The 17500-nt window shown below is 46.4% G+C and overlaps 1 protein-coding gene across 3 annotated transcripts in view; it reads left to right on the top strand.

Annotated features, from left to right (window-relative positions):
* Positions 1–17500, top strand: part of CFAP97 (cilia and flagella associated protein 97) — a 170509-nt gene that overhangs the window by 86430 nt on the left and 66579 nt on the right. For all 3 annotated transcript variants that reach the window (XM_063920746.1, XM_063920749.1, XM_063920750.1), the window contains one exon: positions 10435–10700. In XM_063920746.1, coding sequence (XP_063776816.1) covers positions 10435–10700 — 266 coding nt within the window. The remainder of the gene's footprint in view (positions 1–10434; positions 10701–17500) is intronic.

The raw sequence follows: 17500 nt of genomic DNA, 5'->3' as shown, positions 1-17500 counted from the left end.
TACAGTATGTCAGTACTTGGGAGTCTTACCTCCGGTCTGGGGCCTCAGGGGTTACCTTCTCGATGGTTGATGCGGCGGAGGGCTTCTGCAGCAGCCGATTCCTCTGGGACATGAGTGCAGCTTCTGGAGGCCAGGGGCCGGAGTCTGGGGAGCTGAGTGTTGCTGCGGGGAGGTCTCTAGTGTGAAAACGGCTCCCGGGAGTCAGTTACCAGGTCCTGGTGTGTTGTGTTCTGCAGCTGAGAGTGTCCTCTGTGCTGGGGGTCGCCATGTTGGAGACCAAAGCTGTGCCAATTGATGATCCTACAGTGTGTCCAGCCAATCCTGAGCTGCTTCCCTTACAAAAAGGGGCTGGTTCAGAGTGAGGGTGCCAGTGCTTCAAGTTACCTTCCTGAGTAAGGTACTCTAGCTCTGTGCTCCCAGATTGCTCCAGGTGCCCTGGTTCTGGTTAGCTATCATCTGGCGGTTACCTATTGCTGCAGCAGTCCCGTTGCTTAAAACCTTTCACTACTCGTGAAGCGCTCACGGGGTCCCAGGTTGTAGAGGAGCTCCAGGTGCTAATCTGTAGTTCCCATGGAACATCAGTGTTCTTCAGCCTCGTCTTAAAGTCACAGCCACGGTCTTCAGTTCATCGCTTAGTACTCTCCAGTCTCCTCTTAAAGACACAGTCACAGTATTCTTCAGTCTCGTCTTAAGTCAGTCTCCAGTTCTTCATTCAGTGTTCTCCAGTCTTGTCTTAAAGCCACAGCCACAATCTTCAGTTCATCAGCATTGTCTTTCAGTCATTAACTTTTATTCTTCAGCTCAGTCACTTGGGAAACCTCAGTCTTTGTGAACCATCGATACTTCATTAAATCTTACTTTTATATTTTCTTCATCAACCATCGTCCTTTCTTGAGCTCCTCATCCCATGAGAAGGAATTCTATTCAGCCTCCACGCCTTCCTCCTCCTGAGGCACCTATCTCCCAAGTTCAGCCTCAATTGCCGGTTCCCCACCACCCGCCTGGCGTGGCACAGTATGCCCCAGTAATAAGTGCACAGCTATGGCTAGTGAGTCTGCAGTCGGACACAGCGCAGTAGTACAGTATGCCCCCAGTAATAAGTGCACAGCTATAGCTTGTGAGTCTTTAGTCGGGCACAGTAGACCCCAGTAATGGCTTGTTGTGAGTCTGGAGTCAGACACAGCACCGTATAGTACAGTATGCCCCAGTAACAGTATGGCGCAGTAAAAGTGTACAGCTATGGATTGTTGCGAGTCAGAAGTCAGACACAGCACAGTAGTACAGTATGCGCCAGTAAACCTGCCCTTAGAACTGAGTACAGTATAGCTAATGGTAGCGTGCACTAGACTGAGATGGCGTAGAGTCCCGGCCATGGTGCCTTTTACGGATAACAGGTCCCGCGAGAAGGAAGATATTCGGACCTCATTTTGGATTCCCGAAAATGGTGCAGAGATCTGAGCCGGGACTCGGATCTCCACGGAAGTGGTATGTTCAGTTGGATTCGGTTTCCAAGAAACCGTTCCCACTCATCTCTCTCAATAAGTAACTCCAAACCATTGTCTGTAGAAGCTTCATGTACCCTTTGAGGTGGCCAGCCCATGTACCTACTACTTTCACCACCATGCTCAGACAGCACCTTGGATCTAAAGAGGATCTATTACTGGACCAGGATGTAGTCCATATCCTGGCGGTCAGCATACCGATGCCGGGATCCCAACCGCCGAGGATGCCGGCAGCGGCGACAGGGCTATTCCCACTTATGGTTGTCCATGACACTCAGAGTGGTAAAGGAACCTGTGGCAAGCCACAGAACCTGCAGTGAGCCCACAAGGGGCTTTCTAGTGCTCGGCCTGCTGCCGGCATTCTGGAACTCCGGGATCCCAGCCGCCAGGATTCCATCCCCAACCTACTGGACCAATGATGTTGCCTTATAACGTGATTCCTTATTAGTAGTGAGCAAAATCCAAGTCAGTTGCCATGGCAGAGAGCATCTTCCTAAGCACACTGTGCTGTCGCTCCCAGCTCGCACGGCAGGAGTGTGGTGGGGTATAGAAGATGCCAGACTGGGTGCAATCATAGTGCTGTCTGAAAGAAAAGATTATCTTGGAGTCACTGTATAAAGTGCGCTCTGTAATACAAAAAAAAAAGAACCACATAGGGCCCTGGTACAAAAATGGCGAAAATTACAGAATTTTGTCCTGTTTATGTTCCTAGGGTATTATTAACCGCAATTACATTAATTTCCAGTCAATTTTGACCAGCTCACAATATTGTTTTCATCCGGTTTAGGCCAAAAGGTTTCACCGAGGTAGCTGGATGACTAAGCTAAGCGACAGCAGTGGGCGGCACTGGGTTTGTTTGTTTTTTGTTTTTTTACTCTTACGTCCTAGAGGAGTCCATTTAATACCACGGGGAATAGATGGGTCCACTAGGAGCCATGGGCACTTTAAGAATTTGACAGTGTGGGCTGGCTCCTCTCTCTATGCCCCTCCTACCATACTCCGTTTAGAAAAATTGCCCGGAGGAGCCGTTCACATTGAAGGAAGCTCCTGAAGCGTTTTCTGCATTTATGTTACGTGTTTGATATTTTCAGGCAGGGCTGGATGGCACCAGCCTGCCTGCTTCGTGGGACTTAGGGGGGGAAATGGCCCAACCTCTTGAAGGGTTAATGGTCCCGTTCCCCGCTGACAGGACACTGAGCTCCTGAGGGACCTATTCGCCAGCCCATCACGGCGAGCATATATTCCCGCAGTACACCGCCACCCCTAACAGAGCCAGAAGAATGAAGAGTGGTGAGTACTGAGCCGGCGTCCCAGCTAGCGGGGTGCCGGCCATTATGGCGGCATGAGGGTACGGAGACGCACGGCTTCTAAACGGGGCGGAATGCGTCTCCGGACACCGTACACAACTGCGTCCCCATACACTGTACACAGTACCCATACTGGCACAACAGCCTTAAAATGGTTTTCTCCATTTTAAGCACCAGATTCCTCAGCCAGTATAAAAAAAAAGCGGGAAGACCGCACGCTATTGAAGGTGCGGGGCCTTCACTGTGAGAGGATCCAGCAGCTCACCAGCGCCATTTTCCCTCTGCAGTGGACACAGACGCTGACAGGACAGGGACGCGCAGGTCTTCCAGTGTGACTCCAAATTACCTCAGCGGTACCAGGAGGTCATAGCAGGGGGGAGAGCGATTACGAGTGTACTAAGTCCATACCCTCCAACTGTACCTTTTTAGCAGGTACAGTACCTTTTTTTTATGGTCTGTACCGATTTTTGGCTCTCCAAACTTCCATTGAAAGTATAGGAAAAGGGCCGTGGCCACGCTCCCTTTACCCGTGGCCGCGCCCCTGACAATGTCAATTATTACCTAAAAACATTAAGCTATATTCTATTATGGACTAAGTACGCTATTGGCCCACAGAGTACCGTTAGGGTATGCACCTAGCGTAGCAGACGCTAGGCCGTGGGCGCGACGCACAAGCGACACGCACGCTCACAGAATGTTACACAGTAACCCTTAGTAACAACACACCTTAAGGGTACGCTTTACACTTTAAACCTTGGCAATGAAATACTATAACGATGTAATGCTTGTTAACCTTGATAATATGAGAAGCTGTTTGAGCGATTGAGACGCTCAGTAAACCCTTTACAGTAACTATTGAAAACACAAGACCTGGTTAGGATACAAAAACCACTTGGGCTCTAACACCCAGTGGATAATTCTATTTGAGTAAAAAGGGGAAAAACAGTACAGCTTATACACTACAAAACTAACATAAAATCTAAACAGAAAAACGAGAAAAATATGAACAACAGCGAACGATCGCAAACACAAGAAAACAGAATGAGTACACAATGAGAACAAATGGCAAACACAGAGGATAACAAAATGGCTACAGAGAAACTTACACACGTGGGAATGATTCGCAAGCGCGTCCTGGATCCAGCCCTCAGCATTAAAAAAGAAAGCCTTTTGGAGAGAGTCTTGTGTGTCAAAGCCTGTTGCAAGCTATATTTATTCACTAGCTCAAGACATAATACAATAGACACTGTGTGCTCTCTTTCCATTGGTTAGGGGGTGGGACATGTACTGCACCGGGATCATTGGTTAGTTCAAGAAGTGGGCGATGGCTAGGACTTGTTAGTATTCTAAATTCCTCTCTGTCTGGTTATATTGTGGAAAGCTATTGTTTTGGATCTTCCAAACAAACTCTGTTCCTAGATATTGTTCACGCTTGTTTGTCTCTTTCAGTTGAGACAATGGCAACTCAGCACTCATTATTCTGGAGAGAAACCTGGCCCTATTCATAAACAAAGGTGTAGGCCCTCTTCATAGAATCTCAAAGCTTAGTGTAAATAAGGCCATTGTATCTCAGTCTGTGGGAAATTTATGTGTGAATTCCATTCTCATCATCTCCCCATTTGTAATATATTTTAAATACAATTTTATATCTATTTTCTACTTCTGCGCATAACTATGCGCAGGAATATGCAAATCTTTCCTAACTATCATAGGAATATTACCCTTAAAATACCCTACAGCTGGATACTAGACACCACCTTTCAACCTTTATCTGACCCTTCCTATCATGTAAAGAGGAATTTCTCTGTCCAGGAACCATTTACACCAAACATACTTGCTGACATTGTTTTAGGGAATATTATCTATAAAACACACTATATGGGTTAAATATGTTGCGATCGAGTCGCCCGCTAGACGCTCACAAACTCTACCGTAAATGCGCATACCACGCGCCAAAGCGCACGTCCGTAGAAGCTCCATTACGCAAAGTGCGAATATGCGTACGCGCAGCGGGCATGTGCATGGGGTTAGTACAAGGCATGTGTAAGAGGATATTTTTTCGACTTTGACAGTCCACCCTTTGGCAGTCAACAATAACTGCCACTATCTAAACAATTAAGCAGAAAAATATATTACCATGAAATACCTTATTATGATTGGGAGTAGGGAGAAGAGGAGGAGGTGGGAAATGTATGACCTAGTGAGATAGTAAAAAGCATGTATGTATGAAATCCATGTCTGAGGGGTCATGTATCATTGTGCCGTACATGTTCTAAAAATAAGCTTCGAGGTATTGCGAAGTATACATTGAATCCTTCTTATCCCGTATTAAGGGTCTGTAAGTGGGCTAACAAACTCTACCGAGCTCTTTTCGGCTTTTAGTTCCAACAAATGGGGTGCACATTAGTTGATGATACATGAAGGGGGAAAATATGTGAGTGCTAATATATGTGTCTATATTACCTGTCGACTATGTGTGCCACTACCTGAAGATAGAAGAGATGAAGATAAGAAACATGCGTTATAAATGCATTCGTATGAATATGTGGTCGTCCTTGGGCGTCTGTCGGAGTCTTGTTGATGTCTTGTCAGAATATGACATCACCATATTACAAACCTTCCAGGTGAAAAATACTATCCCTAACTCTCTCATCTGACTAGTACACGTATCAGGTTGTATGATATGTGCACAGTATCCTGGTGATACTTCTCCAACTCGCATGGGCCTACTTCCTAGAGTGTACCTATATTGGAAATATCTTCCACTGTTGGCTATTTGGCGTATAAGCTCTGAGTCTACGGACATTCTATCGGCTCTGTGTGAGAATGTCATGGTTTGGTTGTTCCATGTCACCTCCCAATTTCCCGGCTTTCGGGGATTGGAAATGTTAAAACATATTAGGGACCTATCCACATGGTATTGGTGGAGCTTCAAACTAGGAGGCCTAGAAATATTAAATTTCTTGTCCACCGGTCTCTCACACCTTAACTCAAGTACCTCATCTATCGTTAAAGAGTATGGCACTAGTCCTGACTTTCTATGACCTTGAGGTACTTGTGAGCACACCCAGCATTCCGTTTGGTTTAAAACCTTCCCCACTAATGAGTGATAGTCACTCAATAGATGACGGTCCATATCGATATTAATGCTGGACTGACATCTCTGGATGCACCCGTCCTCAACTATGTTGTCACAATTCCTACAGATACAATTCTCTTCAGCTAACAATCCTTCACAATGTCTCTTAGTGTCATGGCTACCAGATCGTTTTCTGATACTCGCCTTTACTCGGTGATTGTGTTGCTCTTGGAATTCTACGAATCCATCCTTGTCATCAGAACCTATTCCAGATCCTTTCTCGACCTCTCTGGTACTCTCACCGAAACAGACTGCTCTGGTCAACAACAGGGTCAACAGGAAAACACGGACTGCAGTCTCTTGGGGCGAGTCCATCTTACAGGAGGAGAAAGAGAAAGTTGTAATGGGGGTACCGAAAATAATTGAAGGGAAAGAAAAATGTTACGATAATTGTCCTATAGTCTTGTTGTTCTTCTTGCTCAGATGTCGTCTCAACAGTGCTGTCTCTGTCTTCCCAAAACGAACACTCCAGTGATACGATATTCTTTCCGACTCAGCGATCCTTCTGTAAGGAGCATAAATCTTGCATTACCATTTGTCTAACTGTTGTGTGACATACCATCCGTAAAACATGAAAGAACAAAGAGAGAGAACAATAGAAAAGAAACATTGTCAGATTTCCGTTCACCATCAGGCTGTCACACCAACATGTCCATCGGTGCGGTGCCAGGCACAATGATGCTGGTAAGATACACTGGGGTTGGGTAGACCTCTGAAAGGACCAAGTAGACATGTGACGTTTGAGCTGTCTGGTGAACGTCAGAGATGAAAAGGAAATATTTAAAGATAAATCACAGAGTTTACCTGGCCGCCCTTGTGTCTGCAAGGAATGACCTACCAATTACATCGACTGTAACCTCAGGCTTACTATCAAGGCTAATAATCAACTTCACTGGCTGCAAGTTACAAGTGCGGCCCAAAATCTTTCCTATATGATCCCTGATTACAATTGCGTGCGTTATGTCGTTGTCTAGGGGGTTTATATACCTTATGTGGGTCTCTAAACATACAATTCTGTGCATAATGCCCTTCCCTCTGGCAGTTATAACATTTTACCACATTTGACTTACCCACAGGGGTCTGGGGCTTAAGCTGATGTGGCTTCGTTGTCAGGGCCTGTCTACTTATTGTCATTTGCTTACCGCCCTGTGACTCCCTGTGTCTTACGATGTTCCGATCATGCTCAGTAGCGGTCTCTCTCAAAGCAGCCACCGACATACCTTTCCAATTAGGTTGAGTGGTCTGTACCTTTGTTCTCAACACTTCCTTTAAACCATCCATTAATACAGAAACTGCTACTTCTCTATACTCTACAATGTGAGGTGCAATTATCTGTGCATAACATACAATACCGTACTTACCTGTGGACACGACCTCACCTGACCCTCCGTAAGGGGGCTTGACTACTGCCTTTACCGATTGGGCCGTGCCCACTTGGGTGTCTCGTATGATGGCTGCTGGAAAGAGTGCCGACATCGTGCTGGGCACACTTTCTTGCTTGTGATCCTGAGGGAAGTTTAACATGGGGTGCAACTTGCACGGGTTAGAATTTGTACATTTATCAGTTTTACTTCTATCAATATTACATTTATTACGCTTACTATTATCATCATTAATACATTTATTAAGTGCACTATTATCATATCCCAGTATGCCATTCTCTGTAGCCATTGTTTCTCCAGTTGCCATCAGTTTCCTGCTAAGATGGGAACTAGCTGCTTGAGCTAATCCCCTTTGTATCTCCCCTTCCTGTTGCCATAAATGTAAACAGATTGTGTGTCTGATCCTCTGTTTTTGAGATTTTATCAGACATATCCTTCTCCTTAAATTTTGCAAAACCTCAGGATTAAAACTGCCTACCCTGGGAAACTTCTCCCCATCGTTCAGTCATACGTTCCCACTCATTGCATAAAACCTCTGCGTGTGATCCATATTTCTCACACATTACGTACCTCGCCGACCCGACTGGCCGCGGAATAATATCAACCTGAACCTTGGTTGATCGTCCCTTACTTGAGCAACTGGCGCCCATTCTTTGCAGGTATTGCCTTCTCGAAAAACTAACAATTATCCCGCACCAGACTGCAATATTAGAGATTATTCAGAAAAAAACAACTAGTACAAAATAGACCCCAATGGATAGCTATCCGTTATGTTGGAGGTGCTCCAGGAATAATGTAACAAGTACACAAATAACCGACGTGTGTGGTAGAGCCCACAACTCACCGATAAAAGAAAATTCCTTTTGTTTGAAGCACTCTTTTTTAAATAATATATATGTGTGTGATGATGAAATGTTTATTCTAAATTAAAACATAACCTTTATTTATCAAATTTAGACTAAAATATATGAGGGGTAGTACAACTCAAATAATATATAAGCAATTCCCCCAGAAAAATAGTGTTGGACATAGAATTTGTCCTTGTGGCAAAAATTTAAACAAAATCATAGATAATCATAAAAATTTGAGCCTATAATTCCTCAAGGAATTATAGGCTCAAGTTTTTATGATTATCTATGATTTTGTTTAAATTTTTGCCACAAGGACAAATTCTATGTCCAACACTATTTTTCTGGGGGAAATTGCTTATATATTATTTGAGTTGTACTACAGCTGGATACTAGACACCACCTTTCAACCTTTATCTGACCCTTCCTATCATGTAAAGAGGAATTTCTCTGTCCAGTAACCATTTACACCAAACATACTTGCTGACAATGTTTTAGGGGAATATTATCTATAAAACACACTATATGGGTTAAATATGTTGCGATCGAGTCGCCCGCTAGACACTCACAAACTCTACCGTAAATGCGCATACCACGTGCCAATAGAAGCTCCATTACACAAAGTGCGAATATGCGTACGCACGGCAGAGCGTGTGCACGCGCAGCGGGCATGTGCATGGGGTTAGTACAAGGCATGTGTAAGAGGATATTTTTTCGACTTTGACACCCCTTTTTAAAATTAGTACCGATTTTTATGTGTAAAATGTTGGAGGGTATGTAAGTACCCTATCAGGGTACTTAGTCTGTGACCCGTCTAAGCTTGGCATTAGCGATAAGGGAGCAGTGGGGGCTGGATCCAAACATCTGTGTCTCCCTGAAGGGCTCTTTGTGAGTTAATTGTGCATAACCTTTTCCTGTGTGTGTGTGTTTGTGTCTTCCGCCATGGGTGTTGGCTCATCCACAAGCAATGCAGGTGATGGTGGCTGTGGCGGAGATGACCGCGCCTCTGGGGTCACTACAGGAGGGATGGGTTCTGCAGCACAGGCATGGCTAGTTTCAGCGGCAGCCAGACTGGATGACAATGTCCCAGGGTTGCTTAATGCGGTATGGCCAAATGCATGGGCACACAACTCAAAATACTACCAATCCATGCGGGCAGCACCACTGCGGTTCCTATTGTGGTCGTTAACCTTGTGAAATTGTTTCTTGAATACCTTCAATTTATTGACCACCTGCTGTTGGGACCTAATAAAGCCTGATGCCGCAAGCATTTTAGTGATGCTGCGATATGTTATCGCATCCCTGACTGTACCCGTTATCTGCCGACGTATCTCCTCCTCCTCACCCCTGATCCACAGCAACTCCCTCACTTCATCATCACCCCAGTTTGACATAACTAGGTCCAAAGGAATACAGAACCGGTCCACAGGAGTACAGAACTGTGCAGATTGCTTTAAGACACGTGTGCTCGCAGTGCAGTACTGTAAACAAACCTCCAGCTGACTGGAAACAACCAATCTGCGCTATTTCTTCATGGGTGGCCAGAATATCCCGGGACTGTAGTCACTGTACCATTTTAGTGCACAATAATCCGGGTTTGACGCGTGTTCAACCCTTCTTTTAACCCGGGAAGAAATACCGGGTTGGACGTCCCGGGATATTCAGACCGGCGCTTTCACACCGCACCTCAACCCGGGTCGACTCAGCAGCAACCCGGTAAAAAGCCGGGTTATTTTGGTGAAGTGAAAGAGGTATAACTGAAAAGCATGCTTTATTGAAATCTGTTATTTCTCCTACTAGTGACACTTGAGCCATTACCTGCAGAGGAACAGCCTGAATTTTATGTAGAACATTTTAAGCAAAGGTTTTAGTACTTCATGACAAGTGCATGTGTGACACCACCATAAATCCGAAAAATGAGCTTGTTTTTATAGAATGCTAGGTTTAGTAAAAAAAAAAGGCTTTCATGTGGGGTGAATTGGAAGGAGAGACTGGTATCAAAAGGTAAGAGCAAAAAGGATTATAGGCATTAAGGTAAAGAGGATGAAAGTGAGCGGGGGGGGGGGGGGGGAATTGTGGTTGACATAAAGATCAAGATAGATGGCAATGAATTATTAAGAGATGTGGCAACTAATAGGTTTTATATTTTTTCCCTGGTTTTAGTCACTGACATTGTAATGCTAGATGATTACTGTAATGCATAAAATGTTTATCTCTTTTTTCTCTCTATCTCTCTCTCTCTCTCTCTCTCTCTAGCATTCATGCATCTTGATAAAACGGAGCAGAAAAGTCTATCACTAGAGCACCCGCCGAGTAGACACAAGAAGAACTACTCTTTCACAAATGATGAAGTGAGATACATTGACCGAGAAAACCAGAGGTTGCTGAAGGAACTGTCCAGACAATCAAAACCTAAAAGTCAGAGTATAACTCCTAAGAAACTGAACCCCACCCCCAGCCGACTATACCACAGCGCACTAAATCGGCAGAGGGAACAGCAACGCATCGAAAGGGAAAACCTGGTAAGAAAATCCATTTTGAACAGCGGCAATGATTATATAATTACACTTCAGGACAAATATAGCATTACGTTTTGGGAATACATTTACAAAGAGTCTTTTTGCAAGGGATTTAGAAACAGACTGGACCTGACAGGTTCTAAAGTAAAAATGTAGTATTTACTAAGAGTCTGATTGAAATTCTAAATAGAACCTGCCTTGGATCCCCATCTTCTTCTAAACCCCTATCCCACCGCAAAACTGATTAAAGTCCGCTGTCAAACCTGTCCAAAATCTACGTGTTTTAAAAGCTTGCACAAATCAGTAGGGCAAACCCCCTTTCTGTTTTTTGACAGATAAGCGAGGCCAATGGATGGAGTGTGTGTGTGTGTGTGTGTGTGTGTGTGTATGTATGTATGTGAACAAAAGCTAATGCAGAAGTACAGATATACAATTAGGGTACTTTCTGGTGCAAAAGAGACAAGAGCCAGAGATTCTAACCTAGTGTAACACAATGCACCAATGGGATATTTTTAGTAATTCTTGTTTATAATGACATTTGAAACATTTTATGTGTTTGCTATTTTGCTAACAAATATTTGGGGCTATTTTTGTGGGCAAAAAAGTTCGCACAAAACATCTTCAGGCAGCTTGGCATATAGGAGTAATTGCACAATTTCAGACAACGCATGATGATAGCCTATAGAGCAGGCCTGGCCAACCTGTGGCTCTCCAGATGTTGTGAAACTACACATCCCAGCATGCCCTGCCATGGTTTTAGCACTCCTTAATAGCAAAACTGTGGTAAAGCATGATGGGACTTGTAGTTTTATTATAGCTGGAGAGCCACAGGTTGGCCAGGCCTGCTATAGAGCTTCTGAGTTCTGTTTTCTCTGTGCATTCCATGATTTGATCATTTATTGAATTTGCTTGGTCGAACACTTCTGGGAATAATTGCAACTGTGTTCTCACTAGAATTGGTGGACCTTAAATTGTTTGAAAATGGTCGTATAACCCCTTTCAGATTCTCTTGTCCAAAGTGATAAACATAGAAAAGCTTTGTATTGGTTTCTGAAATGTGTGTGTGTGTATATATACTGGGTATGTATGTACATATCTATGTGTGTGTGTGTGTGTGTGTGTGTGTGTGTGTGTGTGTGTGTATGTATGTATGTATGTGTGTGTGTGTGTATATATATATATATATATATATATATTTTTTTTATCTCTGACGTCCTAGTGGATGCTGGGAACTCCGTAAGGACCATGGGGAATAGACGGGCTCCGCAGGAGACTGAGCACTCTAAAAGAAAGATTAGGTACGATCTGGTGTGCACTGGCTTCTCCCTCTATGCCCCTCCTCCAGACCTCAGTTAGAATCTGTGCCCGGCCAGAGCTGGATGCACCTAGTGGGCTCTCCTGAGCTTGCTAGAAAGAAGGTTTTTTATTTTCAGTGAGATCTGCTGGCAACAGACTCACTGCTACGTGGGACTGAGGGGAGAGAAGCAAACCTACCTGCTTGCAGCTAGCTTGTGCTTCTTAGGCTACTGTACACCATTAGCTCCAGAGGGTTCGAACACGGGGCCCGACCTCGATCGTCCGTTCCCGGAGCCGCGCCGCCGTCCCCCTTGCAGAGCCAGAAGACAGAAGAACGATGAAATCGGCGGCAGAAGACTCCTGTCTTCATTAAGATAGCGCACAGCACTGCAGCTGTGCGCCATTGTTCCCACAGCACACCACACACTCCGGTCACTGTAGGGTGCAGGGCGCTGGGGGGGCGCCCTGGGCAGCAATTATATTACCTTTTGGCAAAAATACACATAATACAGTCAGTTAACTGTATATGTGTAAAAAACCCCGCCATTAAGTTACAGAAAACGCGGGACAGAAGCCCGCCACTGAGGGGGCGGGGCCTTCTTCCTCAGCACACCAGCGCCATTTTCCCTTCACAGCTCCGCTGGAAGCACGCTCCCCAGGCTCTCCCCTGCAGTATCCAGGTGCAAGACGGGTTAAAAAGAGAGGGGGGGCACATAAATTTAGGCGCAAATCGATACAAACAAGCAGCTATTGGGAAAATCACTTATTAGCAGTGTAAATCCCTGTGTTATATAGCGCTGTGGTGTGTGCTGGCATACTCTCTCTCTGTCTCCCCAAAGGACTTTGTGGGGTCCTGTCCTCTGTCAGAGCATTCCCTGTGTGTGTGCGGTGTGTCGGTACGGCTGTGTCGACATGTTTGATGAGGGTTACGTGGAGGCGGAGCAGGGGCAGATACATGTGGTGTCGCCCCCGACGGGGCCGACATCTGATTGGATGGATATGTGGAAGGTCTTAACCCGACAGTGTCAACTCCTTACATAAAAGGTTCGATGACGCAGCAGCCTTGGGACAGCCGGGGTCTCAGCCCGCGCCTGCCCAGGCGACTCAGAAGCCGTCAGGGGCTCATAAACGCCCGCTAGCTCTGATGGTAGACACAGATGTCGACACGGAGTCTGACTCCAGTGTAGATGAGGATGAGACAAATGTACAGTCTACAAAAGCCATCCGATGCATGATTACTGCAATGAAAGATGTGTTGCACATTTCTGATATTAACCCGGTTACCACCAAAAGGGGTATTATGTTTGGGGAGAAAAAGCAGCCAGTGACTTTTCCCCCATCTGATGAATTAAATGATTTGTGTGAAGAAGCGTGGAGTTCCCCTGATAAGAAACTAGTGATTTCTAAGAGGTTACTGATGGCGTACCCTTTCCCGCCAACGGATAGGTTACGTTGGGAAACATCCCCTAGGGTGGACAAGGCGCTAACACGCTTATCTAAAAGGGTGGCACTGCCGTCTCAGGATACGGCCGCCCTAAAGGATCCTGCGGATAGAAAGCAGGAAGCTATCCTGAAGTCTGTAACACACTCTGGTACTCTACTGAGACCTGCTATTGCTTCAGCCTGGATGTGTAGTGCTGCAGCAGCATGGACTGATACCCTGTCAGACAACATTGATTCCCTCGACAGGGATACTATTTTGCTAACCATCGAACATATAAAAGACGTCGTCTTATATATGCGGGATGCACAGAGGGACATTTGCCTGCTGGCATCTAGAATTAATGCAATGTCCATTTCTGCCAGGAGAGTATTATGGACTCGGCAGTGGACAGGTGATGCTGATTCTAAAAAACACATGGAGGTTTTGCCTTATAAGGGTGAGGAATTATTTGGGGACGGTCTCTCGGACCTTGTATCCACAGCAACTGCTGGGAAGTCGACTTTTTTACCTCAGGTTCCCTCACAGCCTAAGAAAGCACCATATTATCAAATGCAGTCCTTTCGGCCTCAGAAAGGCAAGCGGGTCAGAGGAGCATCCTTTCTGGCCAGAGGCAAGGGTAGAGGAAAGAAGCTGCACCAGGCAGCCAGTTCCCAGGAACAAAAATCCTCCCCTGCTTCCACTAAGTCCACCGCATGACGTTTGGGCTCCACAGGCGGAGCCAGGTGCGGTGGGGGCGCGTCTCCGAAACTTCAGCAACCAGTGGGTTTGCTCACAAGTGGATCTCTGGGCTGTACAAATTGTATCTCAGGGATACAAGCTGGAGTTCGAGGCGACTCCCCCTCGCCGTTACCTCAAATCAGCCTTGCCAGCTGCTCCCGGGGAAAGGGAGGTAGTACTGGTGGCAATTCACAAGCTGTACCTCCAGCAGGTGATAATCAAGGTCCCCCTCCTTCAACAGGGCAGGGGTTACTATTCCACAATGTTTGTGGTACCGAAACCGGACGGTTCGGTGAGACCAATCCTGAATTTAAAATCCTTGAACACTTATATAAAGAAGTTCAAGTTCAAAATGGAATCTCTCAGGGCGGTTATTGCAAGCCTTGAAGAGGGGGATTTTATGGTGTCGCTGGACATCAAGGATGCTTACTTGCATGTCCCCATTTTCCCACCTCACCAGGAGTACCTCAGGTTTGTGGTACAGAACTGTCATTACCAATTCCAGACGTTGCCGTTTGGTCTCTCCACGGCTCCGAGAATATTTACCAAGGTAATGGCCGAAATGATGATACTCCTTCGAAGAAAGGGAGTTATAATTATCCCATACTTGGACGATCTCCTCATAAAGGCGAGGTCCAAAGAGCAGTTGTTGGTCAGCGTAGCACTCTCTCAGGAAGTGTTGCAACAGCACGCCTGGATTCTGAATATCCCAAAGTCGCGGCTGATTCCTACGACGCGTCTGCTTTTCCTGGGTGATTCTGGACACAGAACAGAAGAAGGTGTTTCTCCCGGAGGAGAAGGCCCAGGAATTGTCATCTCTGGTCAGGGACCTCCTGAAACCAAAACAGGTGTCAGTGCATCACTGCACGTGAGTCCTGGGAAAGATGGTGGCTTCTTAAGAAGCAATTCCCTTTGGCAGGTTCCATGCAAGGATCTTTCAGTGGGATCTGTTGGACAAATGGTCCGGATCGCATCTTCAGATGCATCGGTTGATCACCCTGTCCCCAAGGGCCAGGGTGTCTCTTCTGTGGTGGCTGCAGAGTGCTTATCTTCTCGAGGGACGCAGGTTCGGCATACAGTCGGTCCTGGTGACCACGGATGCAAGCCTCCGAGGATGGGGGGCAGTCACTCAGGGAAGAAACTTCTAAGGACAGTGGTCAAGTCTGGAGACTTCTCTACACATAAATATATTGGAACTAAGGGCCATCTACAATGCCCTGAGTCAAGCAGAGCCCCTGCTTCAAAACCAATCTGTACTGATTCAGTCAGACAACATCACGGCGGTCGCCCATGTAAACCGCCAAGGCGGCACAAGAAGCAGGATGGCAATGGCATGGGCGGAGAATCACGTGCTAGCACTGTCAGCAGTGTTCATTCCGGGAGTGGACAACTGGGAAGCAGACTTCCTCAGCAGGCACGACCTCCACCCGGGAGAGTGGGGACTTCATCAAGAAGTCTTCACACAGATTGTAAGTCGCTGGGAACTGCCACAGGTGGACATGATGGCGTCCCGCCTCAACAAAAAGCTAAAAAAATATTGCGCCAGGTCACGGGACCCTCAGGCGATAGCTGTGGACGCACTAGTGACACCGTGGGTGTACCAGTCGCTTTATGTGTTCCCTCCTCTTGCTCTCATACCCAAGGTACTGAGGATAGTAAGAAAGAGAGGAGTAAGAACTATACTCATCGTTCCGGATTGGCCAAGAAGAACTTGGTAGCCAGAACTACAAGAAATGATCTCAGAGGACCCATGGCCTCTGCCTCTCAGACAGGACCTGTTACAGCAGGGGCCCTGTCTGTTCCAAGACTTACCGCGGCTGCGTTTGACGGCATGGCGGTTGAACGCCGGATCCTAACGGAAAAGGGCATTCCGGATGAAGTGATTCCTACGCTGATAAAAGCTAGGAAGGATGTGACAGCAAAGCATTATCACCGCATATGGCGGAAATATGTTGCTTGGTGTGAGGCCAGGAAGGCCCCAACAGAGGAATTCCAGCTGGGTCGATTTCTGCACTTCCTACAGTCAGGGGTGACTATGGGCCTAAAATTGGGGTCCATAAAGGTCCAGATTTCGGCCTTATCTATTTTCTTTCAAAAAGAACTGGCTTCACTGCCTGAAGTTCAGACGTTTGTTAAGGGAGTGCTGCATATTCAGCCCCCTTTTGTGCCTCCAGTGGCACCTTGGGATCTTAACGTTGTGTTGGATTTCCTGAAATCACACTGGTTTGAGCCACTTAAGACCGTGGAGCTAAAGTATCTCACATGGAAGGTGGTCATGCTGTTGGCCTTAGCTTCAGCTAGGCGTGTGTCAGAATTGGCGGCTTTGTCATGTAAAAGCCCATATCTGATCTTTCATATGGACAGGGCAGAGTTGAGGACTCGTCCCCAATTTCTCCCTAAGGTGGTATCAGCGTTTTATTTGAACCAGCCTATTGTGGTGCCTGCGGCTACTCGGGACTTGGAGGACTCCAGGTTACTTGATGTAGTCAGGGCTTTGAAAATCTATGTAGCCAGGACGGCTGGAGTCAGGAAAACTGACTCGCTGTTTATCCTGCATGCACCCAACAAACTGGATGCTCCGGCTTCAAAGCAAACTATTGCGCGCTGGATCTGTTACACGATTCAGCAAGCTCATTCTGCGGTAGGGTTACCGCATCCTAAATCAGTAAAAGCCCATTCCACAAGGAAGGTGGGCTCTTCTTGGGCGGCTGCCCGAGGGGTCTCGGCTTTACAGCTTTGCCGAGCTACTACTTGGTCGGGTTCAAACACATTTGCTAAGTTCTACAAGTTTGATACCCTGGCTGAGGAGGACCTTGCCTTTGCTCATTCGGTGCTGCAGAGTCATCCGCACTCTCCCGCCCGTTTGGGTGCTTTGGTATTATCCCCATGGTCCTTACGGAGTTCCCAGCATCCACTAGGACGTCAGAGAAAATAAGAATTTACTCACCGGTAATTCTATTTCTCGTAGTCCGTAGTGGATGCTGGGCGCCCGTCCCAAGTGCGGACTCTCTGCAATACATGTATATAGTTATTGCTTCACTAAAGGGTTATTGTTATGAGCCATCTGTTACTGAGGCTCAGTTGTTGTTCATACTGTTAACTGGGTATGGTTATCACAAGTTGTACAGTGTGATTGGTGTGGCTGGTATGAGTCTTACCCTGGATTCCAAATCCTTTCCTTGTTGTGTCAACTCTTCCGGGCACAGTTTCCTTAACTGAGGTCTGGAGGAGGGGCATAGAGGGAGGAGCCAGTGCACACCAGATAGTACCTAATCTTTCTTTTAGAGTGCCCAGTCTCCTGCGGAGCCTGTCTATTCCCCATGGTCCTTACGGAGTTCCCAGCATC

Source organism: Pseudophryne corroboree, chromosome 1, assembly GCF_028390025.1.
Source record: "Pseudophryne corroboree isolate aPseCor3 chromosome 1, aPseCor3.hap2, whole genome shotgun sequence".
Taxonomy (NCBI): Eukaryota; Metazoa; Chordata; class Amphibia; order Anura; family Myobatrachidae; genus Pseudophryne; species Pseudophryne corroboree.
Note: the sequence above shows the minus strand (reverse complement) of the source record. Positions and strands in the feature narration are given on the sequence as shown.